The sequence below is a fragment of the Phalacrocorax aristotelis genome, chromosome 22, assembly GCF_949628215.1.
Source record: "Phalacrocorax aristotelis chromosome 22, bGulAri2.1, whole genome shotgun sequence".
Taxonomy (NCBI): domain Eukaryota; kingdom Metazoa; phylum Chordata; class Aves; order Suliformes; family Phalacrocoracidae; genus Phalacrocorax; species Phalacrocorax aristotelis.
In genome coordinates, this window is record NC_134297.1 from 1,327,899 (window position 1) to 1,352,160 (window position 24,262).

Below are 24,262 nucleotides of genomic sequence, written 5' to 3' on the forward strand. Positions count from 1 at the left end.
CAATTCCTTTATGTAACATCGATTGATTGTTGTAGCAAACGCACTGCGATTTAACTACCCGTGTTACGAGAAGCTCCTCGGCTTTCTTTTTAAATTGCATCTATGGCAGAGACGCGGGTTAGAGTATTGCCCCTACCGATTTGGACAGCGTTCGCTTCAGCTCCAACTTTAAAGATTAGATTTAAGCGTACATCTCCTTGACACACTTGTTTCGCGATTCCCCCCCATCCTGATTTGTATCAAGCCGCTGGGATACGCCGAATTCAGCATTCCTGGAGGGGAGGATGCGATTTTTAAAGCCCCACTGGATTTACCGTGCCTTACGGGATTCGAGTCTTGCCCTAGGCAGTCCCGGGAAGCGGGGCCGCGGAGCACAGCTCCGGGACGCGCCGCTGCGAGCCTCGCTCCGCCAACGCCGGCCGCGGCGAGAGGGTGCTGCGTCCGTCGGGGCCGGGCTGCACCTCCGTGCGGCCACCGGCGGCCGCGGGGGCTCCGCCGAGGGGCGGCCCCGCCTCTGCCCCGGGCCGGGCCCCCACCGGCCCCGCGCCCCGCTCCGTCCGGGGCGAGCTCCGGGCGCCCCGACAGACCCGCCGCCGCCCGCCGGGACCCCCGGCCGGGGCACCCACCCCGCCCCCCCCCGGGGCCGACGTACCTTTCCGCAAAGAGTACAGCAGGAAAAAAGTTACCAGCCACATGCCATAAAGAGCACCGACGGCCCCGGGCTGCGGCGCAATTGCGGGCGGTGCGGTGCCCCCGGCGTGCCGCGCTCCCTGCCGCCGCGCTGCCAGCCAGGGTGCGGTGCCCAGAGCCGCGCTCGCAGCCGCTCCTCCTCCTCCCCCTCCTCCCCTCTCCCGGCGAGTGGCGTCGGGAGGGCGGGCCGGGCTGCCGCGCACTCCCGCCCCCGCCGAGCAAGTCGCCCCTGCCGAGGGAGAGCGCCCGGCTCCCCCTTCCTCCTCCTCTTCCTCCTCCCCCGGCCGGGCGGGGGGCGGCGGGCAGCGCCGCTGCGAGCGCGGACGGGGGGCTCACGGACATCCCCCCCGGCCCGCTGGGCGCCGCCGAGCCGACCCCCGCGCCCAGGTGGGCTGGCTGCCACCCGGGCGAACACCGCAGGCGCGCCCGCGGGCGTTGGTGACAGCCGGGCTGCGGCGGTCCCACTCCGTAGCGCCGAGCTCTCTGCCGCGGCCCGGGGGGGGCTGGAGCACGGCTGGCTCCCTCCCCATCCCCCGCGAACCTGCACCTCGCCTGCCTAAGGCAGCTTCTCCCCGGGGTAGGCTGTGTCCTGGCCTCGGAGCCGACCCCAGGGCTGGGGGCACAGCAGCATGGCTGGGCCACCTAACCCTGGCAGCTGGCAGCCTCCCCGGACCTCCTGGACACTTGTTAGCAGCCTGAGGGCAGAAATCGGGTTTTCGCAACACCAACAGCGCCGGCCCACACTGCTCCTGTGACAGGGACACAAGCAAGATAGGGCCTAGCAGACTTCACCACACATCATCCCTCTAGCCAGCAAAACACAAATAAATACTAAATAATGCTTCACTTCAGGGTGTATTAATCTCAGGCTTAATTCAAGCCTAGGATCTTACTCCAAGACTTAGTCACACCAAAGCCAATTTGTCTGGACCATTAGAGCAGTACAGAATGTCTTTCCTTACAGTGATTATAGCAGGTTTCCAAAACAGCCTTCCCAATTGGTTGGAAAATAAACAGGAAAAAAAGGATTGAAGCTTTATGATTTCAAACAAAACAAGAGTAGAAAAAACATTATGTACCAATTTTTTAAAAAAAAAAAAGCACTCTTTAGGTTTAGTTGAAAGCCTAACTATTGCCACCCAGTAAAAAAAAAAGGAGAAAACAATAACTCCTTGCCCATTTTCAGCCTGTACTGGTTTGTCGCAATTCCTCATACTTGGGAGTCCCTTGGAAGAGCCAGAGCTCACCCACACCGCCAAGGTGGTACTTGCACAGCGTGGGTGAGCGATTCCCGTTTCACAGAGGAGGGACACAGCCAAAGCACATGGAGAAGCTGGCAGGGCTAAGGCTCCCGCACACCCACCCCACGTCACCCTTCCCCTCCCTGCTCCAGGCCACCCGCACCAGAGATACCCTCATTTTAGTGATGGGCACCATGAAGCCAGCTGTCGCCTAACCCATGTACATGCACCTGCCCAGACCTCAGTGCCAAAAAGCCAACAGCAGAGGTGGGAGCAAACACTGTGCCTGTGCTGCGTGGGTCTGACATGCCACAGCCTTTCCTCCTCCTCCTCGCCGAGGACGTGCTTCCCCTTCCTCGGTGCTGCCAAGCTCCGTAGCTCCGTCACCACCCCCTCCTCAGCCCGTTCCCAGGCCACCGCAGCAGCTCTGTCACGGTGCGTGGGTGTCCCCAGCACACAGCCCTCCCACGTGCACACGTGCTCCTCCCCGGCCCCGCGCTGCTCACTGCTGGCTCACTCGTACCCCTGGACACACCATCAGCGTCCCGAGAGGCGATGAAGCAGCGGCTGATGCACACCCTGTGCCCACGCATCCCTCTAGGAATTGAGGTGCATTTCAATCGCCACCTACATCCATATACAGATGTTAGCTGATACTTCACAAGGAAATTGGTATTCAGGCCCATAGCCAAGGCAACAAGCAAATCCCAGGCTCTGGGGAGCCCCAGCCACATGCCAGGCATCTGCCCCCTTCCCTCCCCAGCAGCTGCTGCAGGTCGGCAGCACAGGACAGCCTGCTGACATGGATCTTCCAGCCACAACTACTGCTACAGCATTTTGCTATCCAGCACACAATGTGTTGCACTCAGGGGCAATTTATACCCTCCTACACTCAGGACAGAATGAAATGGGGGTGCAGGGGCCAGCAGAGCACTTTTTGGCACGGCACACACAGGGCCTCACAGATCTCCATTTAAGGCACACGTGCAGGGGAAGTAAATGCTAGTCACCACTTCATTTTTAGCTCCTTTGGCTGTTCAGCATTTCCAGTAAGTTTCCTGATCATCCCTAGCTCAGAGAATCAGCCTCGACCAAGAGCCCTAACCTTCCCCTGCCAAGAGCTCCTTCCTCCAGGACAGGACAGCATCTGCTGGAAAGATGGAAGCAGCACAAGAAGATACAACAACCAAAGTCTGCCAGGGTGAATGACCAGCCCTGGGTCACGCTCAGGGAGGCATGGCAAGTCCTTATGCTGTCTGTGGTGCTCATTACAGCCCAGTTCCCTCCTCCATTGATCACTCGGCCCAGGCCATTTGTCAGCCTCCTGAGCAGGTCTGGCAGTGGAGGGCAGGCAGCCAGCCACTCCCTGGAGCTGGCTCCTGTGAACCCACACCTGGGACTCAGCTCCTGCCCAGCAGCTACCATTTAGAGACATTAGCCTTCCTGCAGCTCTGACATTTGAATATGCACAGGAAGCATTTGTGCATCACCTCTGCATGAACGTTCAGCCCAGAAGCTGGTATCATTGGTATCATCCACCCCATCAGCAGGCTGGAACAGCATCATGTGCTTCACACAGCTGTGATCAGGAAGGGCTGAAAATCACCACATTAATTATTTGGGCAGCACTGACCTGCACTCTGGCAGCACACAGGAGGCTCCCAGGAAGTGAGGCCAGCTCTAACACATCAGGAGAAGCGTGCCTCACACCGCCTGTAGCCACTGACCTGCTAACAGGGAGCGAGCAGCCTGCCAGAGCCAGCAGCAAGCCCAGCTGCACAGCTAGCTAAAAGGTGAAGCTCCTACTAAGGAATTATTTCACAAACTCCACACAAAACACGGGAGAAACTGTAGCAGCACATACCCACACGCAGTTCTGAGCCTCCACAGGCTTTCCCTTTTGGGAGAAGGGACCCTCTGCACTTCACCACAGTAGAAAACGTACAGCAGGGTCTTTCCCACAAAAGGCATTCTTCTGCCTCTCCCCAGGGGCAAGTGTTGCCATAACCACTCTAACCCAACCCACCTCCTTTAACCTCTTTCTTCTGGCTCTGGTCAGCATTTACACTCAGCTGCAGGCTCCCCCAGGCCCCAGAGCTCTGGGGATTACAGGGGTGCCCCATGCTCATGTACCCTCTTAGCCAGCCAAGTACTTCCCCGTAAAAATAGTTCTTCCACTAATAAGCAAAACCCCCCTCCATACAAGCACGCAGAGGGTCACTGGGGAAAACAGCCAAAATGAGAGTCCTGAGGGGCACCCCCACAGCAACTGGGGTCAGTGGCAGGCCAAGGCTTTGCCCTGTGCCAGGGAAGGGGCACTGCAGAGGGGCACACAGCACTGCGGGGAGCATCCCGCAGCCTGCTGTCCCTCTGTCTAGGGCACACCTCACCTCCCACCGGTCCCCAGGCCCGTGCCCTCAGCCGCCCTCCCAGACAAATCCCCCAGAGGAAGCAGTCATTAAAACAACAGGGCTACTTACCTGGTGCTAGCCGATTCCCACAAAGCACTTCCCACGTAGTCAGGAGCTTAGCCTCGCAGTACCTCTCTGGTGAGCAGAGCCACCCTGCTCTGCAGGGGCCCAGGCACAGGCTTTGCCCTGCATGGCAGCCCCCAGCCCTGCATGGCCACCCCTGCTAGCCCAGTCCCACCAGCAACCACCGCCTTCAGGGAGGCGGAGGAAAAAGGCTTTGGGGGTAATTGCAGGATAGGTTGCAGCTGGGCTAACCGCTGGGAGCACCTGGCCGTGAAAGGGCCAGGCACGCCCGCCCGGCCGGCCTCCCCATGCCCCGTGCCCTGCAGCGACGCCCGTCCTGTCCCCCCGCGCCCCTCCTCAGCCTGGGCGGGGGGCGGCCGCCCCTCGCCCCCAAGGCTGGCCCTGTGCGGGTGCTGCCCGGGGCGCTGCTGAGGGGGCAAACGTCCCCCACCCCGCCTGCCGGCATGTTGCAGCCCCGCTCCGTGCCTCGGTTTCCCCCGCGGCAGGGGGGAGCGAGCGGCTGCCGCACGGGACGGTGGGAGCGTGAACGTCCCGGAGGCGGCGAGGGGGCTCGTAGCCGGGTAAAGGGGCTGGCGAGCCCCTGGCCAGGCAGATGTCAGCTGGTTAACATGCCCCAAAACGGGATCCTCCTGAGCCCCTCGGGTCACCTGCAGTACAGAACCGGCTGCGTTTCCATAACGGGCTCCCCGCGGCTTGCGGGGGGCTCCGGGTCCCCCCGGGGCCGAGCGGGAGCCCGTGCCCGGCGCCGGGGTTCGCCGCTGGCCTGGGCAGGAGCGGGCAGCCGGGATGCTCCGGCTCCGGCCCGCGCTCCCGCTGCCCGGGCAGGCTCTTTCCAGGCAAGAAGCTTGATTTTTGCTTCCCCCTAGTGTCGCAGCGTGGCAGCGCGGACGCGTGGCTCCGCTTCTCCCGCGGCTGCGGCCGCTGCCAGGAGCCTCCGCCCGGCCCGTGGGCACCGCTTGTCCCCGGCCCCGCGCCCTGCTCCGAGCAGGGGCACACCGGCCGTCCCGACGCGCACGATTTCCCCGATGCCCAGGCGACCTAGGAGCACAAGTCGGGAAGATTTGCGGCACAGTTTGTACTCCTGTCGCTGAGCAGTGTTCCAGCATCCCGGGTTTTCAAGCCTGGCTGAGGCGGGGGGATGTGGGGTGTGCTGGGTGCGGGAGTCACACCCCAGAGCAGAGGGAAGCCCGTTCAGGGAGGTGAGCGGGGTCCGCATCCTTGCCAGCTCCAGGGTAAGCGTGGAGTCACCAGGGGATCTGCAAAGTTTTAGCAGGGCCAAGGCCTCATACACACGGACCAGCTGCACAAATACCCTTTACTTCCTAGCTTCAGCCCACTGTGAAGCCCTCCGTGAGGAGCCAGCCCGTCCATCCCTGGGCTCCGGCTGCTGAAGCTGAGCCGTTGGGTTGCACTCACGCAGCATCGCCGCTGCACGGCTGTTCTGTGGGCCCGGCTCCGGGGCAGCCGTCCATCTTAGTGTGAACAGTTATTTCCTAATAACCACTGCTTTGGGGCATATGCAACATGGAAATGAGGGCTGAGATGTTATTTACTTTGCTTGGGAGGATAATTTAAGACCGTGGAGCACTGCTGTTTTGGCAGACACGTTGCTGTTGATAGATGCGCTGCCTTTTCGGGAGCAGAACAAAGGGAGAACGAGGCGTGTGGCTGGCTCCCCGCCAGCCCGGCCCCATCTCACCACATCGTCAAGTGTTCCTCTTTGGCTCCATTAGTCACCATTTGCTGCTCTCCTGTTTTAACTAACGAGGAGACATTTTGAATTCACATTTCCTCGTGGGCCAAATGCGTCCCTGGCATCATGGAGATGGCGGAGCAGTGCTGGCAGGCTCCAGGCTGGGCAAGCTGAGCAGCCAGCCTCCCTGGCTGCTGCTCCTCCTGTTCCTGCCCCAGTGCCTTGTGTCCTTGCATTCAGTCGTGGATTAAACATGAGAGCTGGCCTAGCCACAGCCGGCCGGAGCCCCTCTCCCTTGTACCTGTCCGTCCAGTGACCAGCGAAGCAAACAGGGAATAGCCAGTGCCAAGGGGCAGCCCTTTGGAACTGGAAGTCTTCTCAGAGGAAAAGGACACTCCAGTTGTGCACTGTATTATTTACCCAATCCCCTTTGTGTCACAGAAAAGATTTACTTTGAGAAGATTAATGGCTCAAGGGACTGTGAGAGAAATCCTCCAAGATTGCCTTGTTGAAGGGAGAAGACAAACGCCTCCTCGCCGAGGCCACAGTTCCCTGCTGACCCACGGGGCTGCGGGCACAGGAAAGGGCTGCCGGGCTGGGGCTTGTCCCGCGGGGCACCCTCCGATGGGGACCACGACTCCCCCTGCCCAGGCCCTGGGGAGAGCAGGAGCCCCTCACTGGGGCAGCAGCAGGAGAAAGGCAGCCGAGTGGAGATGCGGTGGCCCCTCCCTGCAGTCTTCCCAGCTTCCTGCTCCCATAGCTCCTGGGCTCGATGTCCAAAGCCAAGGACTGTGGAGGTGTGGAGAGCAGCTGAGAGCCCTGCCTCGGAAGCAGCTCACACCTGTGTGCCGGCCCGGCAAGCAGGGGCTGCTGGCAGCACCCCTGCCCCTGGCACAGGGAGGCCACATTGACCATCCATCGTATAATTTGATTATGCCTTTCCCTTGTTCCTGGTTCCCAGGTTCCTTGGCTCCATCGTGGAGGGGCACATAGCTAGGCTGCTCCCAGTTTAGCTCTGATAATAGCCTGGACTCCAAATGTAACCCCCAGTGCAAGTTTTCAGGTGCTGGCAGCATATCCTGCTCTGCCGCTGCACGCCCCGTCGGTGTCCCTGACCCATGGCACAGCCCCCGAGCCCCAGCCAGGGGTGCGAAGGGCTGTGCAAGTGTGCATGCACGTGTGGGTGCCCGCAAGCTGTGCAGAATAATGCTATTAATGCCATCTGGTGCCGAGACAGAGATCCCCCTGTGCTGGGAGCCAGACACAGCTTTTCGCTCCCCTTAATCTCCTCCCTTCGAGCTGCAGGGGCTCTATCTGCGGGGCTCTCCGGGGAGCCGGTGCCAGGGGATGCCTGTGCCCTGAGCCCTGGCACGGCTGGGCACTGCGGAAATTGGGGAGCCCTGGGCCTCAAGGACATGAGGCCTTGCTGAGGACGGGCTCATTTCATATGCTGGCTGCCTTCCTGGCTGCCGGGCCCTTTAGCCCCTTCTTTAGGGGGACACAATCACACCGCATTCCTCACTGGTGAGGACTGGGGGTCCGAGCAGGGAGAGGGCAGGGCCAGCTCTGCTGCAAGCAAACCCTTCAGCTGGTCTGTGCTGTTAAACAGGTGCTTTTCTCCCACCGCCGGAGCACCCTGGTTCCGCTTTGAGCTGTGCAAAGCCGCAACGAGTCTTTATTAGTGGGTCAGTGTCAAGTCAAAATTATATTTCAAAATAATCTCCTTACTGTATTAAATAAGCACCTCAGATTAGACAAATTGCACGGATTCTGTCTAATAACCTTCCCACAGCTAAATCCTATTTCACTGTCAATGTCTGACCTCAATTGAAGCCCAAACAGAGCAGGTGAGCAGGTCTCTCCCCCTCCAGCAGCACCAGGATGGTCAGTCTTCCAGAGCACCGAGCAGCACAAATCTGAGCCCCCGCAGGGCTGTGGCCCCAGCAGGGACTTCAGACCAAGTGAGGAAACCCCCGGAGTGGGCCAGGAGCCCTTGCTGACCCATCCCTGCCTCGCCACAATGGGCCTGAGCCCAGCCGGGCTCCTGTGGGCCCCCCGCTCCCACAGGGCTGCCCTCGGGAACCACCCCGCACGCCGGACTGCGGGCACAGAGGAGGGAAGGCAAAGCAACCCCACGTACAGCTGAAGCCAGGAGCGAGCTCCCCACTGCATCTGCCTCTGCCATTTCCACTTCTCCACTTGTTTCGGGTGACCCGAGGCACAACTTCGGCCACAAAGCCTGCAGGAGAAGGGGTCGAGGGTGCTGGGGGGGGTTGGTTTTGGGGACAGGCAGCCTCCGGAGCTCTGCGGGACAGCGGAGCTGTCAGCTGGGCTGCCTGGCTGGTCGCTACTGTCTGTGTCAGTCCAACTCGCCTGTGCACAGGCGCTGCCGAGTGAACCTCCCTCCTCACTCACCGCCCAATTGCGGGAGAGTTTTGTTGCCTTTTTTTTTTTTTTAAGCGGTGTTTCCATATCTATCCAAAGATGAGAGAGGCTGTGATAGCAACGAGCTGCGTACACCATCCCAGCCCCATTCTTGCCCAGGAAGCGTGCCGGGATCAAGCACTCTGAGAAAGCGAGCACACAAACAGCCCCGCACAAAGGGCACGTGCCCACGGGTGCGTCTGACCTGCCCTGCAGCCCGCGCAGCGCGGGGCAGTGCTGCCAACCCCTCGCTGTGTATCTCAGCGAACAGCTCGTGCCACGGGATTTGGGCGCCCACAGCAAGGATGCACGCTGGGCGAGAGGCGTGTTTCTTCAAAGCAGCCAGGGTGGCCAGGGGCAGGAACGTCCCTTCCTCCGCAGGCCCGGTGCAAACCCAGAGTGGAGACGCCAGCTGCTCCATGCCGTGGGTGTGCGGAGGAGCCAGCAGAAACCTCTCCTGGGTCTGTGTTGGAAGATATCTGCAGGGCAGAAAAGTCATTGGTGCCAGGCCAGGAGAGTGGGTGATTCAAATGCCTCAGGCACAAAGTTTAACCTCTCTCAGCTTGAACTTTATTAGCCAAGAAACTCTTGCTGGATCTAACAGAGGGGAAAGCACGAGGGCAATTTGCGTTCTGGGCTCGCCTGGGGTGAGCAGGGTAATGGATCCACTGGAGCGGGGTAAGGGGTGGCCCTTGGCAAAGACTTCCCTGCTTTGGATGAAGCTCTGCTTCCACGGCGGCATGGCAGCTCTGAAACAAGAGTGGGAGGGTTACACAGCCACAGAGGACAGCGTGTCCTAGCGCCTCTCCTCCCAACACAAACCCCCGTGTAGGTACTTCCCTGAAGCACAGGTGCCTTGAAGCATCACTGCCTGGAACGGGCAGACCCAGGGAGCCTTGCTACTAGCTGGGTGCATCTTCCTGCAACCTACCTGCAGCTACAGGTCTTCCTCATTTCCTTGTCTGTGGAGTGAAAACCAAGGGGAGATGTGTTATGCTGGGCAACGTGGCGGAGACGTGACGGAGTATGAGACAAGAATCCAGCCCTTTCAGCTGGCAAGACTAGGACGGGGAGGAGAGATGAAGTTGCCTTGAAACCGTGCAATACCCACCTCCTCTTCTTCTTCCCTCCGCAGTGGAACCGCTGGCCTGGGGGCAAGAGGAGCAACTGAGGCCTTTTGTGGCCGGAGCCTCGCCCCCCCGCCCCATCTCACCTGCCTCTCTGCTCCGATGAAGCAGTCCTGCTCGCAGGCTTGTCCCTTCAGCAGGGACCACCGGGTTTGGCTCCTGCGGGAAGCCCCGAGCCCCCTTGCCTCCACGATCGGGCTAGCCTCCCACCAGTGTGGGGAGACACAGACGCCACGTGCTGCCTCCCCACACCTGGCTGGGCTGTGCTGCCTGGCCAGGCCCCCCGCACCACCCCCGACCCCAAAGCCGCAGCCCGCGCCGCTGCCCAACACAGCGCCGGCCACAAGAGTCCACTCAGATGTCTGTCTTTCTCCCTGAGCTGTCCCCATGATTGCAAATGCGGGCAGTTTTCTTATCTTTCTCCCTAAAACCACTGCGCCATGTCACTGCGTGCAGCTGCAACGCTGCGGCCGCCCCCGCGAAGCGAGGTGGGCTGTGCCTGTACGCACGGGCAGGGTCACAGGGTGCCCCTGCGTGCTTGGCACCAGGTTTCTCCGGGAGCTGCCGAGGTCTGAGGGCTCTGGGAAAGCTGGTTTCTCGCTCTGGAAATGTCAGCGTTTTCTCTGCTATTTTTAATTAGTGACCTTCCCTCTGAAGCCTTGATGCTGGCAGGGAAACACTAGATATTTATGTGGTCTCCTTCCCAACTCACTTTCTGTTAGGAGCTTGCCTAGATGGAAATTTCCCAGGCAGCCCCGGCTGCGGGCGATGCCCACCCCTGGCATGGTGGGACAGAGTCGGTGCCCCCCCCGACTCCAGCACCCAGTCAGTGCCTGGCCCGGGGCGAGGAGGGAGGTGAGTGGAGAAGGGGCCACGCGCAGGGGAACAGAGCCGAGCGGGCGTCCGGCCTACCCAAGGCACTTACTGAGGATGATGAGGAGCCCGATGACAAAAGCTACAATGGCGAAGATCAGCCCCCCATTGCGGATGGTCTCATAGTCTGGGGAGGAGGAGAGCCAGGCAGGGGTCAGCCCGGCCGAGGCGCAGGGCTGAGCCTGCAGCGCAGAGTCCATGGGCAGCAGTGGGAGTGGGCTGCCCACCCCGCTGCCCGCAGCCCCCGGGCTGCACGGGGCACGCACTCACCGTAGCTGAACCTGTCCAAGCCCTGCTCGGGTGCTTGCTCTGGAAAAGAGGAGAAACCCAAGTGAGAGCCAGGGTCTAGGCTCATGGTGGGTGCCTGGACCGGGAAGTGAAGTGAGAAACATCAGGAATGAGGACTGCAAGCAAGAGCGCTCTGATTTCCATAAGATGTAGCCAAGCCCGTAAGGAATTCCTGAATTCCTGTTTTTCACCCCAGGAAATTAAAGTCCACGGTGACTTTGCAGGATGCATTTGGAGGGTGCGTGTGAGTCTCTCAAGCTCCAGGTGAAGCTGCAGATGGGGACCCAGCTCAACTGTTTGCAGCAGCCGGTTGCTATTTGCTAAGGCTGCGCCGTTGGCAGAGCTGCCTTCACAGTGTGCTCAAGAAGTGCCGCTGCCCGCAAGGCTCAGTGGGGCACCGATGGCTCTGCTCCAGCAATGCAGAGCACTGAACAACCCCTCGAGCTGGCATCTTGCACCGGGATGTGTCCCGGCAGCCTCCCTCTACACCGGCAGGCTCATCCATCTGATGGTTGCGTGTCGCTGCTCGAGCCACCTTACCTCACTGCACATCCCTCTGCCAGGAGCCGTTTGGAAGGAGAAATCCCCCGAGAGGCCGAATACCAGCCGGCACCAATGTGCCAGCGGGCTGCAGAGCTCTGGGGATTCATCCCCACATCTCCCCTGACTCCTCCGTGAGAGCTTCCCACACGCAGGCTCCTGCCTGGCAGGGGGGACTGGCCTTGCGCCTCCCACAGAGATGCCCCCTTGAAGGCTTCTGCCCCCCCAGGGAAGCCCCTTTCGGATGGGCCGAGCAGGGCGCTGGCTGCGGGTGCCTGCCGCCCACCCCGCTCCCTGGAGCGCCCTTACCGTCACCCATCGTGTCGGCGTGTCGTCCGGCGGGCGTCTCGCTCTGTGAGCGGGTGCCCACGGGAAAGCACATTAATTGGGAGACAAACCTCATTAAACATTAACGGCCTCGGTGTAATGTTTATCGCAGTCACGAGGGGAGGCACAGGGCTCCCACCCGCCTTTGGGAAGGAGGCCCGGGAGGGGAGGGCAGGGTGTGCACCCACCGTGCCAGCTGGCGGGGAGGGCTGGGCACCCTGGAGCCGCGGGTGTCCCTGTTCCAGCCGGGAGGGGGGTGGCACACCCTCCCTCGCTTTGCGAACGTCAGGCCAACTGGGCTTCACCTCCCGCTGCGGAGGCGAGCCCGAGGCAGGGGGCAGAGCGACGGGCTCGGGTACAGGCTGCGGCTGCCTTTTGCTAGAGAGAAGCGGGCAGCACGCCCCGTCCCCGCAGCCTGGCGCCGCACGTCCCCGCAATGGCCAGGTCAGTTTCTCCCAGCACAGCATCGAGCCATCGCGGGGGGCCCTGCCGCACCCTGGCACGGCGATGTCTGTGGCGCATCCTGGGCCGGTGGTGGGTACCAGGATGCTGCACCCCTCGGGGCTGTGCCGGCCCTGGCCAGGGAGGCCAGCTGCCAGGCAGGCTGTTCAATCCAGTTTGCTCTAATCTCACAATCAGCGAGCAGGAGTCATGTGCCCAAGCCGATTAGTGCTGTGGTGGCCGGGGGGAGCCATCCCCAAGGGAGCGCTCCCTTTGCCATGCCTGGGGCGCAGCCCCGGCCGAGGAGCACAGGCACCTGGAGCCCACAGCAGCTCAGCTCTGGCACCGCAGGGTGAAGCCAAGCCCTGGGAGGGTGGTGTGTGGGGCCATCCTGCTGTCTTGGAGCCGAGGCAGCGCTCAGCATCCCCGTCGATTGGTGTGCCAGCAGCCACGCCACAGCAGCTCCTGAAAGGCCGAAGGACAAGGGGACTCTGTGCCGGCGTCCCTCGGGGTTGTGCAGCCAGGCTCGCCGCTCACGCGCTCCCTTCACACAGTCTCTGGCTATTGTTGAAACTGCTGCTGGCTGCAGAAAAGAGCACAGCGGGGAGGGGGCTCGGACAGCCCGCCGCTGCTAGCACAAAGCCCGTCTGTGCTGCCCGGGGGGTGCGCTGCCACTGCTCCCCTCCGCCCCAGTCTGGCTGTCGGTGCTGCCCAGCGCAGAGGGACAGTGCGGGAAGCTGCCCGGCGGCTCGCCCCGCCAGCCTCCCTGGCAGAGCTGGAGCCCTCAGCCCCAGTCCCGCTCCCCGCAGCCTGTCCCCCGAGCCCTGGAAACGCCACGGCCCTTGAGATGATGCAGCCAGGCACCGATAGAAACGATAATTTATTCCTTTCCCCCTCTTAGGTCACAGCACAGAACACACCAGTCCTTTACCACAGCAGGACACTCGCCTATTTAAAAGGAAACACAACAGCTCGGTTTATTTTACAACAGTCAGGATTTTGCCATTTCTACACACCACAGGGATTTCTTTGTTTCATGTTAACACCGATGGCACGCTACAGACACCATGGGCACTCTGAGGCGGGACACGCACACAGCTGATTCTCAGGGGCTGGGCTGCACGGGGTCTGCTCTGCCCAGGCTGCGGAGCGGCGCAGAGGCAGGAGGTGAGCAGAGCTCTGCAACAGCCACGAGGAAGGGAAGGGACAGGGTACCGGCGACACGGTCCCTCTGCCTCGCACAGATGGGCCAGAGCGTGCTTCCCAGCGCCACCAAAGGATGCAAAGCACACAGGGTCACAGCCCACGCTGGAGGCAGCGCCACCAGGTGGGTGGGCACAGCAGGAATCCCTCTCAAAACCATCCCAGAGGTCAAGAACCCAGCATGTGGATGGTGCTCTGACGTGTTTCAATGCAGCCCTGGGGATCTCCCTCTGCTGCCCAGGCTGACCCTGCCTTGGCAAGCACCCGTGACCACACCGGCAGTCCCCAGCCCCAGCTGAGGCCACGGTTTTGCATGAGCACAGGCTTGGGGAAGGGGCCAGACTCACAGGTTTGCCTCTGACCCACGAGTGGACACAAGGTGATGATGGACTCAGGGCTCCACCCCTCTAGAGCCAGGGCATTGCCACCATGCAAACTCAGGCGTGCAAAGCCCCTGAGCATCGCTTGCTGCGGCTCCGTGGAGAGAAGGGGCAGCTGGCATTGGGGGGCTGACGACACGTAACCGCCACGGGACAACACGCAGCACTGACGCAGGTGGCCGTGTCCCAGACCACGGCACAGGGAGCGACAAGGCATCAGGAAGGGCAGGGAGCACCAGGAGAAAATGCCGCTGCCCCTTCCCTGCCAGAGACAAGCAAGGACAGGACCTTTATTTCAGTCCGTGTTTCTCTTTAGCCCTCGGAGACTTTAACCTGCCCACCTCTGTCTCGTGGACAGGCAGAGCGTTGGTGAGGAGCTGCTTTGTGCTGGTTAGCAGGGTCACCACTGCACAGCTGCCCTCTTTCACAGTGTCACCGTGCTGGGGGATTTCACAGGCTTCTCTGCCACCACAGCAGTTCCTCACATTTAAAACTGCATCCCACGCAGACGGCTTGGTTTTAGCCAGTGACAAAAACAGGGACCGAGCAGGCGAGAAAGGGGAGCTCCCTTCAGCCTTAAATCCAGCACCGAGGTGCCACCACCTAGGGCAGTCAAGCTGTGGGATGTCCCCACCTGACTCACCCCCCGCCGCGGCTGCCTTTGGGCTGGGGGCACGCAGGAGGATTATTGCTGAAATGGCAACGCGCAGTCCAGAGCCACGCTGGGCAGGCCCCCAAAACACCCAGGACCGGTCCCCGAGCCCTGCCCAAAGCCAGCCAGGGTGAACCACGAGCCCCCAGCTCCAGGCGCAGGGAAGGGTTGGGGGACGCAGGGCTCCGTGCACCGCAGCCCGTGCCACCCTGCCCTGCGGCTCCCGTTCCTGGGCTTGGGGGGCAGCCAGTCATACACAGCCAGAATCACACGCACAGCATGGGAAAGGTGAAGAGAAAGTCACTATTACAACATCAGCAACGACTAGCCCTAGAAGTAATGATCATCTCACATCAACATTACACACCACTGGAGGCAGAGAGGATGGCGAGCGGAGTTTAGTCGGGTTAGTAAACAGAGAACCGGTGCTGAAGTACAGAGGGTAAAACAGACACAGCAGCTTTGCATCTCCTTAGAGGGACCTGTTGCTGCGATTTCAGTTTCCTCGCAGGCCACTGGCATCTGCAGTCCGAGCATCTGTCCTCGGGTCTCTGGGTCTGCACGGGAAGGAGAGCGGCGAGTCAGGCTGGGAGCAGCACTGCTGCCTTTCCCTGCCGAGTCTTGGCCACCAGCAGCACAAACGGTGCTCCTGCCAGCATGGGCTCCAGAATTCCCCACTCTCTGACAGCGGGCCACAGCCCAGGAACTGGAGGAACTCTGACCGCAGGCAAGCAGCGAGATGCCCCAGGGGACTCGCACTCAGCTCTCTAGAGGCCCTAAAAATAAAACCACTTGGGGGTGGAGGAGCACAAGGAAACAAAATGTAAGGCAAGGGAAAATCTGGACAGATGCTTCCTTTTCCTGCAGGGCTGCGTGGGGCTTGCTGAGCACAGGACACCTGGGACCTTGCCAGCACTGCATGTTTCCCTGTCACAGCCCCTACCAGTGCTTGCTCCTGCTCTGTCCTGGGGATGCAGAGCTGCCCAGTCCGAGCAGACTGGTCTACTCAGAACCCTGCAGTTGCCCCCCTACGCAGCCCCGGCTGGCCCCGCTTGCTTCCCAGCACTGAGGCCCTGGTGCCACCACCCACGCTGGCCCGGCCCGGGCTGCAGCAGCCCTGGGACTCACCGCATGGCTCTTGTTCAGTTCTCTGCTTTCTGTGCTCCCGTTGCTGCAAGGAAGAGCAGAGTGGTTTGCAGCGGCTGCCCAGAGCTGCGTGCTCCACAAGCAGGCAAGTGCAACCAGAAACAGCAGCAGAGCACGCGCGGCACAGGACAGGCGACCTTACCGTTTGAGGTGATCAGGTTCTCAGCCTGAGCCTCCTCGTCCCCTGGAGCTCTGCAAGAAACAGTGCACAGTGAGAGCGGCTGCGACCTGCACCCCGTCCCAGGGGGTGGGCTGCCCGACCACGCGGGGCCATGCTGAGGGAAGTGCCCTGGGAGCAGGCCCGGCTGCTTTGCCACCCAGGAGCTGTGCTGCAGAGCATCCCTCTGCTTTGGGCACCAGGCACCCGACAGGGATGCTCAGAGAGTGCAGCCTCTCTGCCAGCTGCAGGAGGGAGCCCAGAAAGAGCTGACCACAGGGCAGAGAGGCTCTCCAAGGCAGGTGCTGCCCTCACTCACCTGGGCTTCTGGTTAAAACTGCACCTGCACCTCCTGCCTGCAAGGGGAGAGAAACACCATGAGCGTGGCCAAAGTGGGAATGGGCCATGGCCTTTCCCGACGGCCGCCCCCTGTGGGAACAGCCCCCACTGCCCTGGCCCGCACACCCAGTGCCCGCCTCGTCGTCAGCTTACTGAGTATGAGAAGAATCCCAACAGTGAACAGGACCACGGCAAACACCAGCCCCCCGATCCTCAGGCTCTGGTAATCTGGGGGGAAGAGACACAGGGGCTGGTTTCTGCTGGGCTCAGGGACGGGGGCAGCCTCTTCTGCTCCCCATCGCACACGCGCACATCTCCCTGCCAGCATACCCATCCCCGTGCACGGTGATGCTCACCATAGTTAAAGGGGTCCTCCTCCTTCTCCTGGGTGGCCACTGGAAATAAGCAGACAAGGGGCGTGAGTTGAGCAAGCCTGCTGGCAGAGCCCCTGCAGCCCCCCACTGCCCCCCCGGCAGCGCAGGCACCTCGACAGGGCTGCCCACACCTCACTCCAGCCCCCTTGGATCGGAGGGGGAGCTGTCCTCCAGGCCCCACAGCCTTTTCCCACACCCCTGCCACCTCCTGCATGCGGGAAGCACTCGGCACCTACCGTCTGCCACAGCCGCCGGCACCAGCAGGGAGCACAGGAAGATCAGCACTGCCTCCATGGCCACTGTGAGAGAGGGGAGAAGCAGGCTCAGCACCCGGGCCGCTGATGGAGGGCACCGCAACAGGGCTGAGGTGCACGGCGGGGACTACAGGCAACCCGTGCCCGACTGTGCGCGCAGGCAGGGCTGCACAGCCCTCGCGGTCCACGCTGGGAGAAGGAGCCAGGCTGGCCCCGGGAAACACCTGGGGGCCCGGCCACGATACCTGGTGCCATAGTTGCCCCCAGCCTGAGGGGGACACGGCAGCTCGCAGGCGCAAAACAGGGGAAGGGTTTGAGCAAAATGACAGACAGACTTTTTGTGGGGTTCTGTGGTATGTTTTCAACCACCTCTGCACCACTGGCTCTGCTTCTGACGTGGATCTCGGTGCAGTCTCAAGGTTGCACTGCAGGCAATGGGGCCAGCACAAGGGCTGTGATCTCTCCATCAAGGTCAACACTGTGCCCTTCACCCAGAGCATACTTTAATTTGCCCCAATTAGCATAGCAATTACAGCTCATTCCTACAATGAGGCCAGTGGCCCTGGTGGGACACGAGCTGGCGGCCGCACTTGCCCCTCCCAGCTCCCAACGCTCACCTGCCGCAGCAAAGGGAGACCGAAAACACTCCTTGGTCCCCCCTCACAGCTGAGCCTGTCCCTGCCCTTCACAAGCACCGACACACTGCCCTTGTGTGGGAAGCACAGACCCTCGCCAAGGGATGCCAGCCTGGGCGTAACAACACTGCGGCCGGGCTGCGACACGCCCTGCCGGCTTGGGCAGGGGCTGCACATCTCCCTGCCCTGAGCTGCTGCTGCTGCACCCATTTGGGATGGTCGCCCTTGCTGCTGGGACCAGCCAACAGCAGGCACTGCTGCTCTGCAAAGGGAGGGTCCTGCCAGCACACACGGTACCTGTTAACCGGCCCCGAGCACAGCGGGGCCAGCACGAGCATCTCGCCAGGGGCCAGGCAGGGCCAGGGGAGCTGCTGCTCTCCACCCTGCGGGCTGGCACAGGGCACTGCGGACCCAGCCGCCCCTTCGTGGTGGGTGGCTGCATGTGGTGGACGCTCCTCGCCAGGAGGAGAGGGCTTGGCAGACGCGCCTCCTTCCAGGGAGCAGCCGGGGGCTCGGGAGCACAGAGGCAGGTTGGGCGCTGCCTCCCTGGCTGCCCACAGCTCGCTCACCCGCGCAGGGCTCTGCTTGTTTGTGTTTTGCTGCTGCCAGGCAGCCGCTGAGCGCCCCGAGGACAGTGCTCGGTGGCCATACATGGTGCGGGAGCGCGAGGAGGGCTAGCTGCTGGTGCAGGAGGGGAAGGGGGGGTTATCGGGCACCCTGCACAGCACTGATAGCACTGAGTGCTACAGAGCTGCTGCAGCTGCTGCACTGGATTAGGGCCGATAAGAAAGGGGCCCTCGACAGAGCAGGAATTCAGCTAGCTGACGGATGCAGATCCCCAGCGTGGTGCTATTCAGCCCTGCTAGAGCCTGACCTGATCTGGATGCAACCTCCGTCCTAGCCCAACCTGGCTGCCAGTGACAGCGGGGAGGCAGCTGCCCCAGGCTGGCTCCTCGGGGCACCAGGGTCCCCCAGACCCTGCTGCGGCCCCTTGTCCCAGTCTGTGCTGTGAAAGTGCCCAGACACGGCACGCGTGGAGTGGGCTCAGCAGTGCCCACCAGCCTGCCCGTGCTGGCCCCAGTGGCGTTTCGCTCCACGGCTGGTTCCCGGTGCTGCCTTCGGGAACCAGCTCCCATCGCGCCCACGAAGGCAGCAGCCTCCAGCACCGCGCTCAGCCCCACAAACACGGGCAGTATGTTTCCAGAACCCAATTTATTCATCATAACAAATTGCGTCCCATGATAACTCACGTCCTTCCCTCCCCTTCCATGTCTTGTCATTTTGAAGTAAATGTGTGTTATCTGAACACTGGAGGGTTTAATTTCGCTTGCCTGCAGCTGCTTCTGCCATTGTGTAGCGCGGGGCTGCGCTGCCACGCCGCGCTGGAGCGTGCCACCAGCTCCCTGTGCCCAGACAAGCCCCCTCGTTTGCTGAGGCACGTAATTCTGCATAATTACCAGGTCTTAGAAACACGTACAAAGAACCCAACAGCTGGTGATACAGTAACTCCGAGTTGCACATTTTCCTACGTCCTTTGTCTCACGTCCTTTACCTATTTACGGCCACGGCTGCTGGCGCAAAATCAGTGTCATTACCCAATACGAGGGTGTTGCATGTGCACAAGGAGATGCAATACAGCACATGCCATTGCTAGATGAAGCGTACTAATTGGCTCCTATAGCGTATTAATGATGCCTTTATTTTTTTAACAAATAATTCCTCAGATTTTTACTGTTTATTTTACCGTTATTTGACTACTATAGCAGCAGCAGCTCAGCGACATCCTCCGGAGCACACACTCGGGAATTTTGTGTTATTCACAACCGCCCCTGGCCTGCCCTGAGCCCTGCGACCCCAGCCAAAGTGCGTGGGAACCCTCTCCCAGGGGCCGAGCCCTCCTGCCTGCAGCCCCGGTGCGAGCGCAGGGGTGCCGGCCGGGCACGCTCCCCTCCCACACTGGGCAGCCCCCAATGCACTTCCCGAAGGCAGTTTTTCTCACCCTGCGCCCCACAGCCCTCTGTCTCAGGCCGAGTCACTCATCACGCGGGAACCATCCACCTTCTCTATTTCGGGGTGCTCCCACTGGCGCCTGGGAAGGTGCTTTACAGCACAGGGCAGCCCTGCCTGCAACGGTGAGAGGGTCTGACACGCGGGCCAGAGGTCCCACAGTGGCTTGGAAAACACATGAGCTGCCTTGCTGGCTGCCTGGGTGTGCTGCCAGCACTAACCAAAGTGAACGTGTCCCCGCTGCGGCACCCACTCAAGGCTTTGCTCCCCGCTCTCCCACCGCCAGCCCTCCGCAGCTGCCTGAGGATGCGGGCCAGCGCTGGGGCCCGGCTCAGCCACAGACAACGTTTCCAATCCTCTGCTCAGCTTTTGGCTCCTTGCATTTAGTGCAGCAGAGTTCACTTTTTTGCCAAGCCAAGCACACAGCACACATATGTTCTTTGTTTTTCTAACTCAGTTCCCAAAATTCACACACTTCCGGATGCTAAACTTCTCTCTGCACGAGTCAGCCATCAGGATTGGCGGTGTCCTTGCTAGAAAAACAAACACAGCATTCTGGAGCGCAAATGAGCCCAGTTCTCCTCCAAGGAAGCATATGCTTTGCGAAGTGCCACAGGTTTTTTGGGTTGTTTCAAGCTGGCCCACCCACTTTTTCGTGAAGCTGAAATAAAGTGAGAAGAACAAACATTGCAAAGGCTCTGCCGTTTTCCCCGCTTGCGCCTTCAGACCACAATGTTCCAGGCATGAAGGCGCCGCTCCCTGCCCTCTGTTCACGCTGAATCCAGCTGTGCCTTTGCACTGAGAGAGTGGAAAAATAACAGCTGCCTGATGAGCCACGGAGCCCCGTGCCCGGCCCTGCGGGCACGGCCCACTCCTCACCCACACTGCGCCGCTGGGCAGAAATCTCCTTGTTTCCTCCCTATTAGTGACACAAAGTTTGCAGTCACCAAACCCAGCAGCCCCACACCCGTACAAACCACAGGTAATGGGCAGCATGGTGCACTTCGCATGCAAAGTGAATCAAAACATGTTTTTTTCCTGTTAAAACTGCAAGATCTGCCTTACTACGGAGAGAGGCAGAGCAGCACAGGAAGCAGGGCAGTGGTACCCAGAGCTCTCCTTCCCTCTCACCTCGACCAGTTTCAAGAGGTAAAACCAAATATTTACACCCCCCCATTCCCACTTGCGTGGCTGAGCGAGAGCAGGTGCCAGGAGGAGGACATCAGGCATTTGGGAGAGGCTCCTGGGTGAAAGCAGCAACGCCGCAGACCGAGGAGCAGGGGGGAAATCTGGGCAGATCGACCCAGTCCCTCCTGCCCACTGACTAGCTCTCCACTGCATGGCAAATCCTGCCAGAGCAAGGCAGGTAAATTTGTAACGGCATTGAATCCTCAAGTCCCGTTTTCCTTTCATTGTTTTTATATAGATCAGCCCTGTCAAGTCCCAGCCACCACAGCATAACACTGGGCAGCCTCCTCCTCCCATCAGGAGTCCCCAGGGCATCTCCTGAAGATCAGACCTAGTTAAAATCTCCAGTTTCTGTGCAAAGCCCCCAAGACCGTGACAGCAGCGCTCAGTTGCCTGGAGCATTTAAGAGTGTGCATGTGTGAATGAACATTTCCAGCTATGCATAGATGTGCTCTTCTGCCATTTCATGTCAGCATCAATCCAGCTATTAATGTGCCTGGTTTTGTGCCTCGTGTTCCTAAATGAGAGAGAAGGAGAGATTTCCAGACCCCGCCATTCTGATACAGACAGCACTTCCCAAATTTGGTGCTGAATCAAAGGCTAACTGGATAGAAGACCAGGTTTGGGGTATCGCCCCAAAGCAGAGGGTATTCAAAGGAAACCCTCTGCAGGAGCCGCAGGAACCCAAACTTCAGCCCCACTTCTGCTGAAGAAGACACACATGCCGACCCCCACGGACCGGCCCTGACCAGGTCAATGCTTGCAAGAAACACGACCACAGGGAATCGCTGAACACAGCTAAGCAAGGCTCTGAGCGTGCCCTGTGCTGCATCCCTTACCTGTACCCTAGCATTAAACTTGCCTCCTGCAGGGCTTCTCCCAGCCTCAGGCAGACATTAGGGAGCCTCAGCCAAACTGCGTGGCCGCATCGGGCTCACGCGCAGTCCCCGGCCCACCCTGACGATACGCGCTTCCCCAAACGAGAAGCGGCAGGCACAAAACAGGGAGGCCAGCCCTTCATTTGAGGCAAACCTCCAGCATAATGACTGTCGAGCTAATGGCTGCCTGGCAGCGCCGGCTTTGGGAGAGCCGGCAGAGAACCCAGCTCCCGGCTCCGGGGGAGCAGCAACCACCTCCACCACCTCAGTTTGCTGCTCCTGTTCTCCCCTCATTTGCTCAACAGATAATCAGGTGCTATAAACCTGAAGAGTGCACCTGCTTGGACTCTCCTGTCCTCTGCCACACCCAGCGCTCCCCAGCCCTCGCCGCACGCTAGCTAAACCCCGGACTCTGCGCGCCGAGCGGGGCATGGCCGGGCACCAGCACAAGGGGAGTCAAACAGGTGAGTCAAAGCAGAGGTTACCTGGCAGGTCCTGGTGGCGAGAGGAATCCAGATCACCAGAAAACACTGAAATAGCAGCGTTAGGAGAAGCTGTTTCAAGCTCCCATGTGTCCTGGGGTACCACCATACCACCGTGCTCAGCGGAGCATCAAAGAGCGGACATTTTCTCCGTCCTCTCCTTTGCTGTTGCCATCAGCCACGACCACCACCGAGCACGACGCAAACAGAAGTCCCCAGCAGGCACAGCTGTCGTCCCTGCCAGCACGGCTGTGCCTGCACGCCGCGAGGAAGGACAGCCAGGTGGCACAGCCCCTTGGTGCGAGCAGTACCTTCTCCACGCGGCACGCCGATGCAACAGCCGCAGAGCTTGGTGGCCTCTTTATGCTTTGGAAACACACAAACAGCCCAAAAGGAAAACACAGGGGAGCAATCAGACACAAAGCTGCCAGTTTGCCGTGCTGGGGAGTTGTCCTCAACACCAAAGTCTAAACTCCTGGCAAAACCGTGACTCTCCTGAACAGGCAAGTTTCAAGGAGGCAGCTAAAATGTGTGTTTCACACTCGCCTGACGAGAGGAAGGTGCAGCCAGCCCCACGCCTCGTAGGCACAGGGGTATTCTCCAGAGGCCCGCGAGCATGCTCTAACAGGTGGCCCGGCTCTGCAGCCACTGCACTTTTGTACGCTGGCAGCTTTCCCTTGTGCGCTCCCAATCACTCCGCCTCGCACTGCCTCGGAACCACGCTCCCGCTGCGCGCGGCCAGGGAGTCTCTGGGCTTGCCTTCATTTCAAACCGGGAGTAAAACCACCCGGGAGAGCTAAAAATCCCAAAGGAGCCCAACAGCACCTCGGAGCACCGCGGGCTTGCTGAAACAGGTGCAGGGACGGCTTCAACTCCTAACCCACATGCAGCTTTTCCTGAGAGGCTGCTCGTTCACGCTGCAAAGCTTATTCACATCCACACAAACCACCTGTCACTTTCCCTCCTACAGAAATATTCCTGCAAGATCCAAGTACCACCACATGGACTCTGGTATCTGTTTCTTCAGGAAGCATTAATTACACACCCCGAGAGACACGCTCTTCCCTTCCTCCGGTACGCCTTCCCGGGATAATGCGCTCCAGTGTTTATGTATTGCTACGGTGTTAGTAAAATATTTAACAACAGAAGCCCGAACGCTGCCAAATACTTGGCGAGAGGTCCGCCCCCCGTCCCCCGCGATCCCCCCGCGCCAGAGCCCGGCCGGCCGGCGGAGCACCGGGCGTGCCCGAGGTCTCCCCACGGTGCTCTCGGGTCCGCCGGGGCATTCTTCCCCGCACGGGGGGGGGGGGGGGGCTGGTAACCAGGCAACGGTGGGATGAGGGAAACCGTGGTACCCGGCGTTGCCATGGCAGCCGCCACGGCCGGGGATGCGGGCGGCCCTAGGCGCTGGGCGATGCCCCGGGGGCCTCCCCGGCGGACCCGGGCTGCGGCACGGCGGGACGCCGCCGCACCCCGCCACCCGCAGCCCGGTTCCCGCACGCCGGTACGAGCCGGGCGCGCCGCGGCAGGACCCCCGGAGGCGGGAGGGACCCCCGGAGGCGGACAGCCCGCCCCGCCGCCCCCTCCCCAGCCAGCCCCGCCGGCGGCACCGCGTCGGCCGGACCCACCTGAGCTCTCCGGGCCGGAGGGGAGCGGAGGGGAGCGGAGCGGGGCGGGCGGCGTGCGCGCGGAGCGGGGCTGCCGCACAAAGGGGAGCGGGGCGGGCCGGGCCGGGCGGGGCGGGGGCGGCGCCTGCGGCCGGCGGGGGGGCGATGCCCGGGGCGAGCCGAGCGGGGGCCGCCGCCCCGCCTGGGAGCGGGGGTCCGGCCCTCGCCCGCCGCCGCCCCGGGGGTGCTCAGGCGGCGCTGCCCGCCCTGCCCAGCTGCACTTGGGCTCCCGAAGCATGTGCGCGCTGCCCAGGGCGGCGGCGACGCGAGGGTCGCTCTGCATCGGGGTGCTCGGAGACGCCCCGCAGCAGGTCAGGCTGCGTGCGGCGGGCGGCCGCGAAGGGGGAACGTGCCGGGCTGTGAACCGTCCCTTCCCGCACCGCAGAGCAGGCCTGGACTCTGCCCCGCGGCGTGCAACCTGGTGTGGCGGTGGGGGGGGAACGGCGAGCAAGCAAGAGCAACTCCGAGGCTCACAGAAAATCCACGTAGGCAAACTGGCAAACACGGCGCAGAGGCTTTTCTCTCTTGCTCGCTGCCCCCCGAGAGCAGAAGGGAGGAGCTGGGAGGGGGGGTGCCCCGCTGCCAGGCCAGGTGGCCCCGTTCACAGGGCTTAATCCACCTTGCTCGGTCGGATCTCCGGGGCCACCCAGGGAGGAGCAGCAGCGACCCTTCCAGCCTGGCCTGGCTCAGCACTGGTAGCACCTGGTTTGGTTTCGGGCATGCTCCAGAACTGGTACTTCCATGGGCTCTCCCAGATCCGC

General features: G+C 61.3%; 3 protein-coding genes across 5 annotated transcripts in view; all 3 read right to left on the bottom strand.

The window, feature by feature from the left end:
• The window catches only part of DSCAML1 (DS cell adhesion molecule like 1), a 111,859-nt gene extending 111,109 nt beyond the window's left edge, over window positions 1-750 (bottom strand). The window contains exon 1 of the mRNA XM_075116343.1: window positions 653-750. Coding sequence (XP_074972444.1) covers window positions 653-695 — 43 coding nt within the window. The 5' untranslated portion in view covers window positions 696-750. The remainder of the gene's footprint in view (window positions 1-652) is intronic.
• An 8,340-nt stretch (window positions 751-9,090) lies between these two features.
• Window positions 9,091-11,789, bottom strand: FXYD2 (FXYD domain containing ion transport regulator 2). Its single transcript, XM_075116231.1, has 6 exons — window positions 11,681-11,789; window positions 10,814-10,852; window positions 10,596-10,670; window positions 9,655-9,691; window positions 9,475-9,505; window positions 9,091-9,292 (listed from the first exon to the last, which is right to left on the bottom strand). Exons 1-5 carry the CDS (start codon window positions 11,772-11,774, stop codon window positions 9,481-9,483), a joined length of 270 nt encoding a protein of 89 aa, XP_074972332.1. The 5' UTR covers window positions 11,775-11,789; the 3' UTR covers window positions 9,091-9,292; window positions 9,475-9,480.
• A 1,301-nt stretch (window positions 11,790-13,090) lies between these two features.
• On the bottom strand, window positions 13,091-23,892 carry FXYD6 (FXYD domain containing ion transport regulator 6). Of its 3 annotated transcripts, none has more exons than XM_075116230.1 (8): window positions 23,463-23,892; window positions 16,627-16,689; window positions 16,373-16,411; window positions 16,170-16,244; window positions 15,997-16,033; window positions 15,663-15,712; window positions 15,503-15,545; window positions 13,091-14,931 (listed from the first exon to the last, which is right to left on the bottom strand). In XM_075116230.1, exons 1-7 carry the CDS (start codon window positions 23,782-23,784, stop codon window positions 15,517-15,519), a joined length of 615 nt encoding a protein of 204 aa, XP_074972331.1. In that variant the 5' UTR covers window positions 23,785-23,892; the 3' UTR covers window positions 13,091-14,931; window positions 15,503-15,516. The 3 variants fall into 3 exon arrangements, with proteins under 3 accessions (XP_074972331.1, XP_074972330.1, XP_074972329.1); XM_075116229.1 differs by lacking the exon at window positions 23,463-23,892 and adding an exon at window positions 21,838-22,200; XM_075116228.1 differs by lacking the exon at window positions 23,463-23,892 and adding an exon at window positions 17,577-19,956.
• Between the last annotated feature and the right edge of the window lie 370 nt (window positions 23,893-24,262).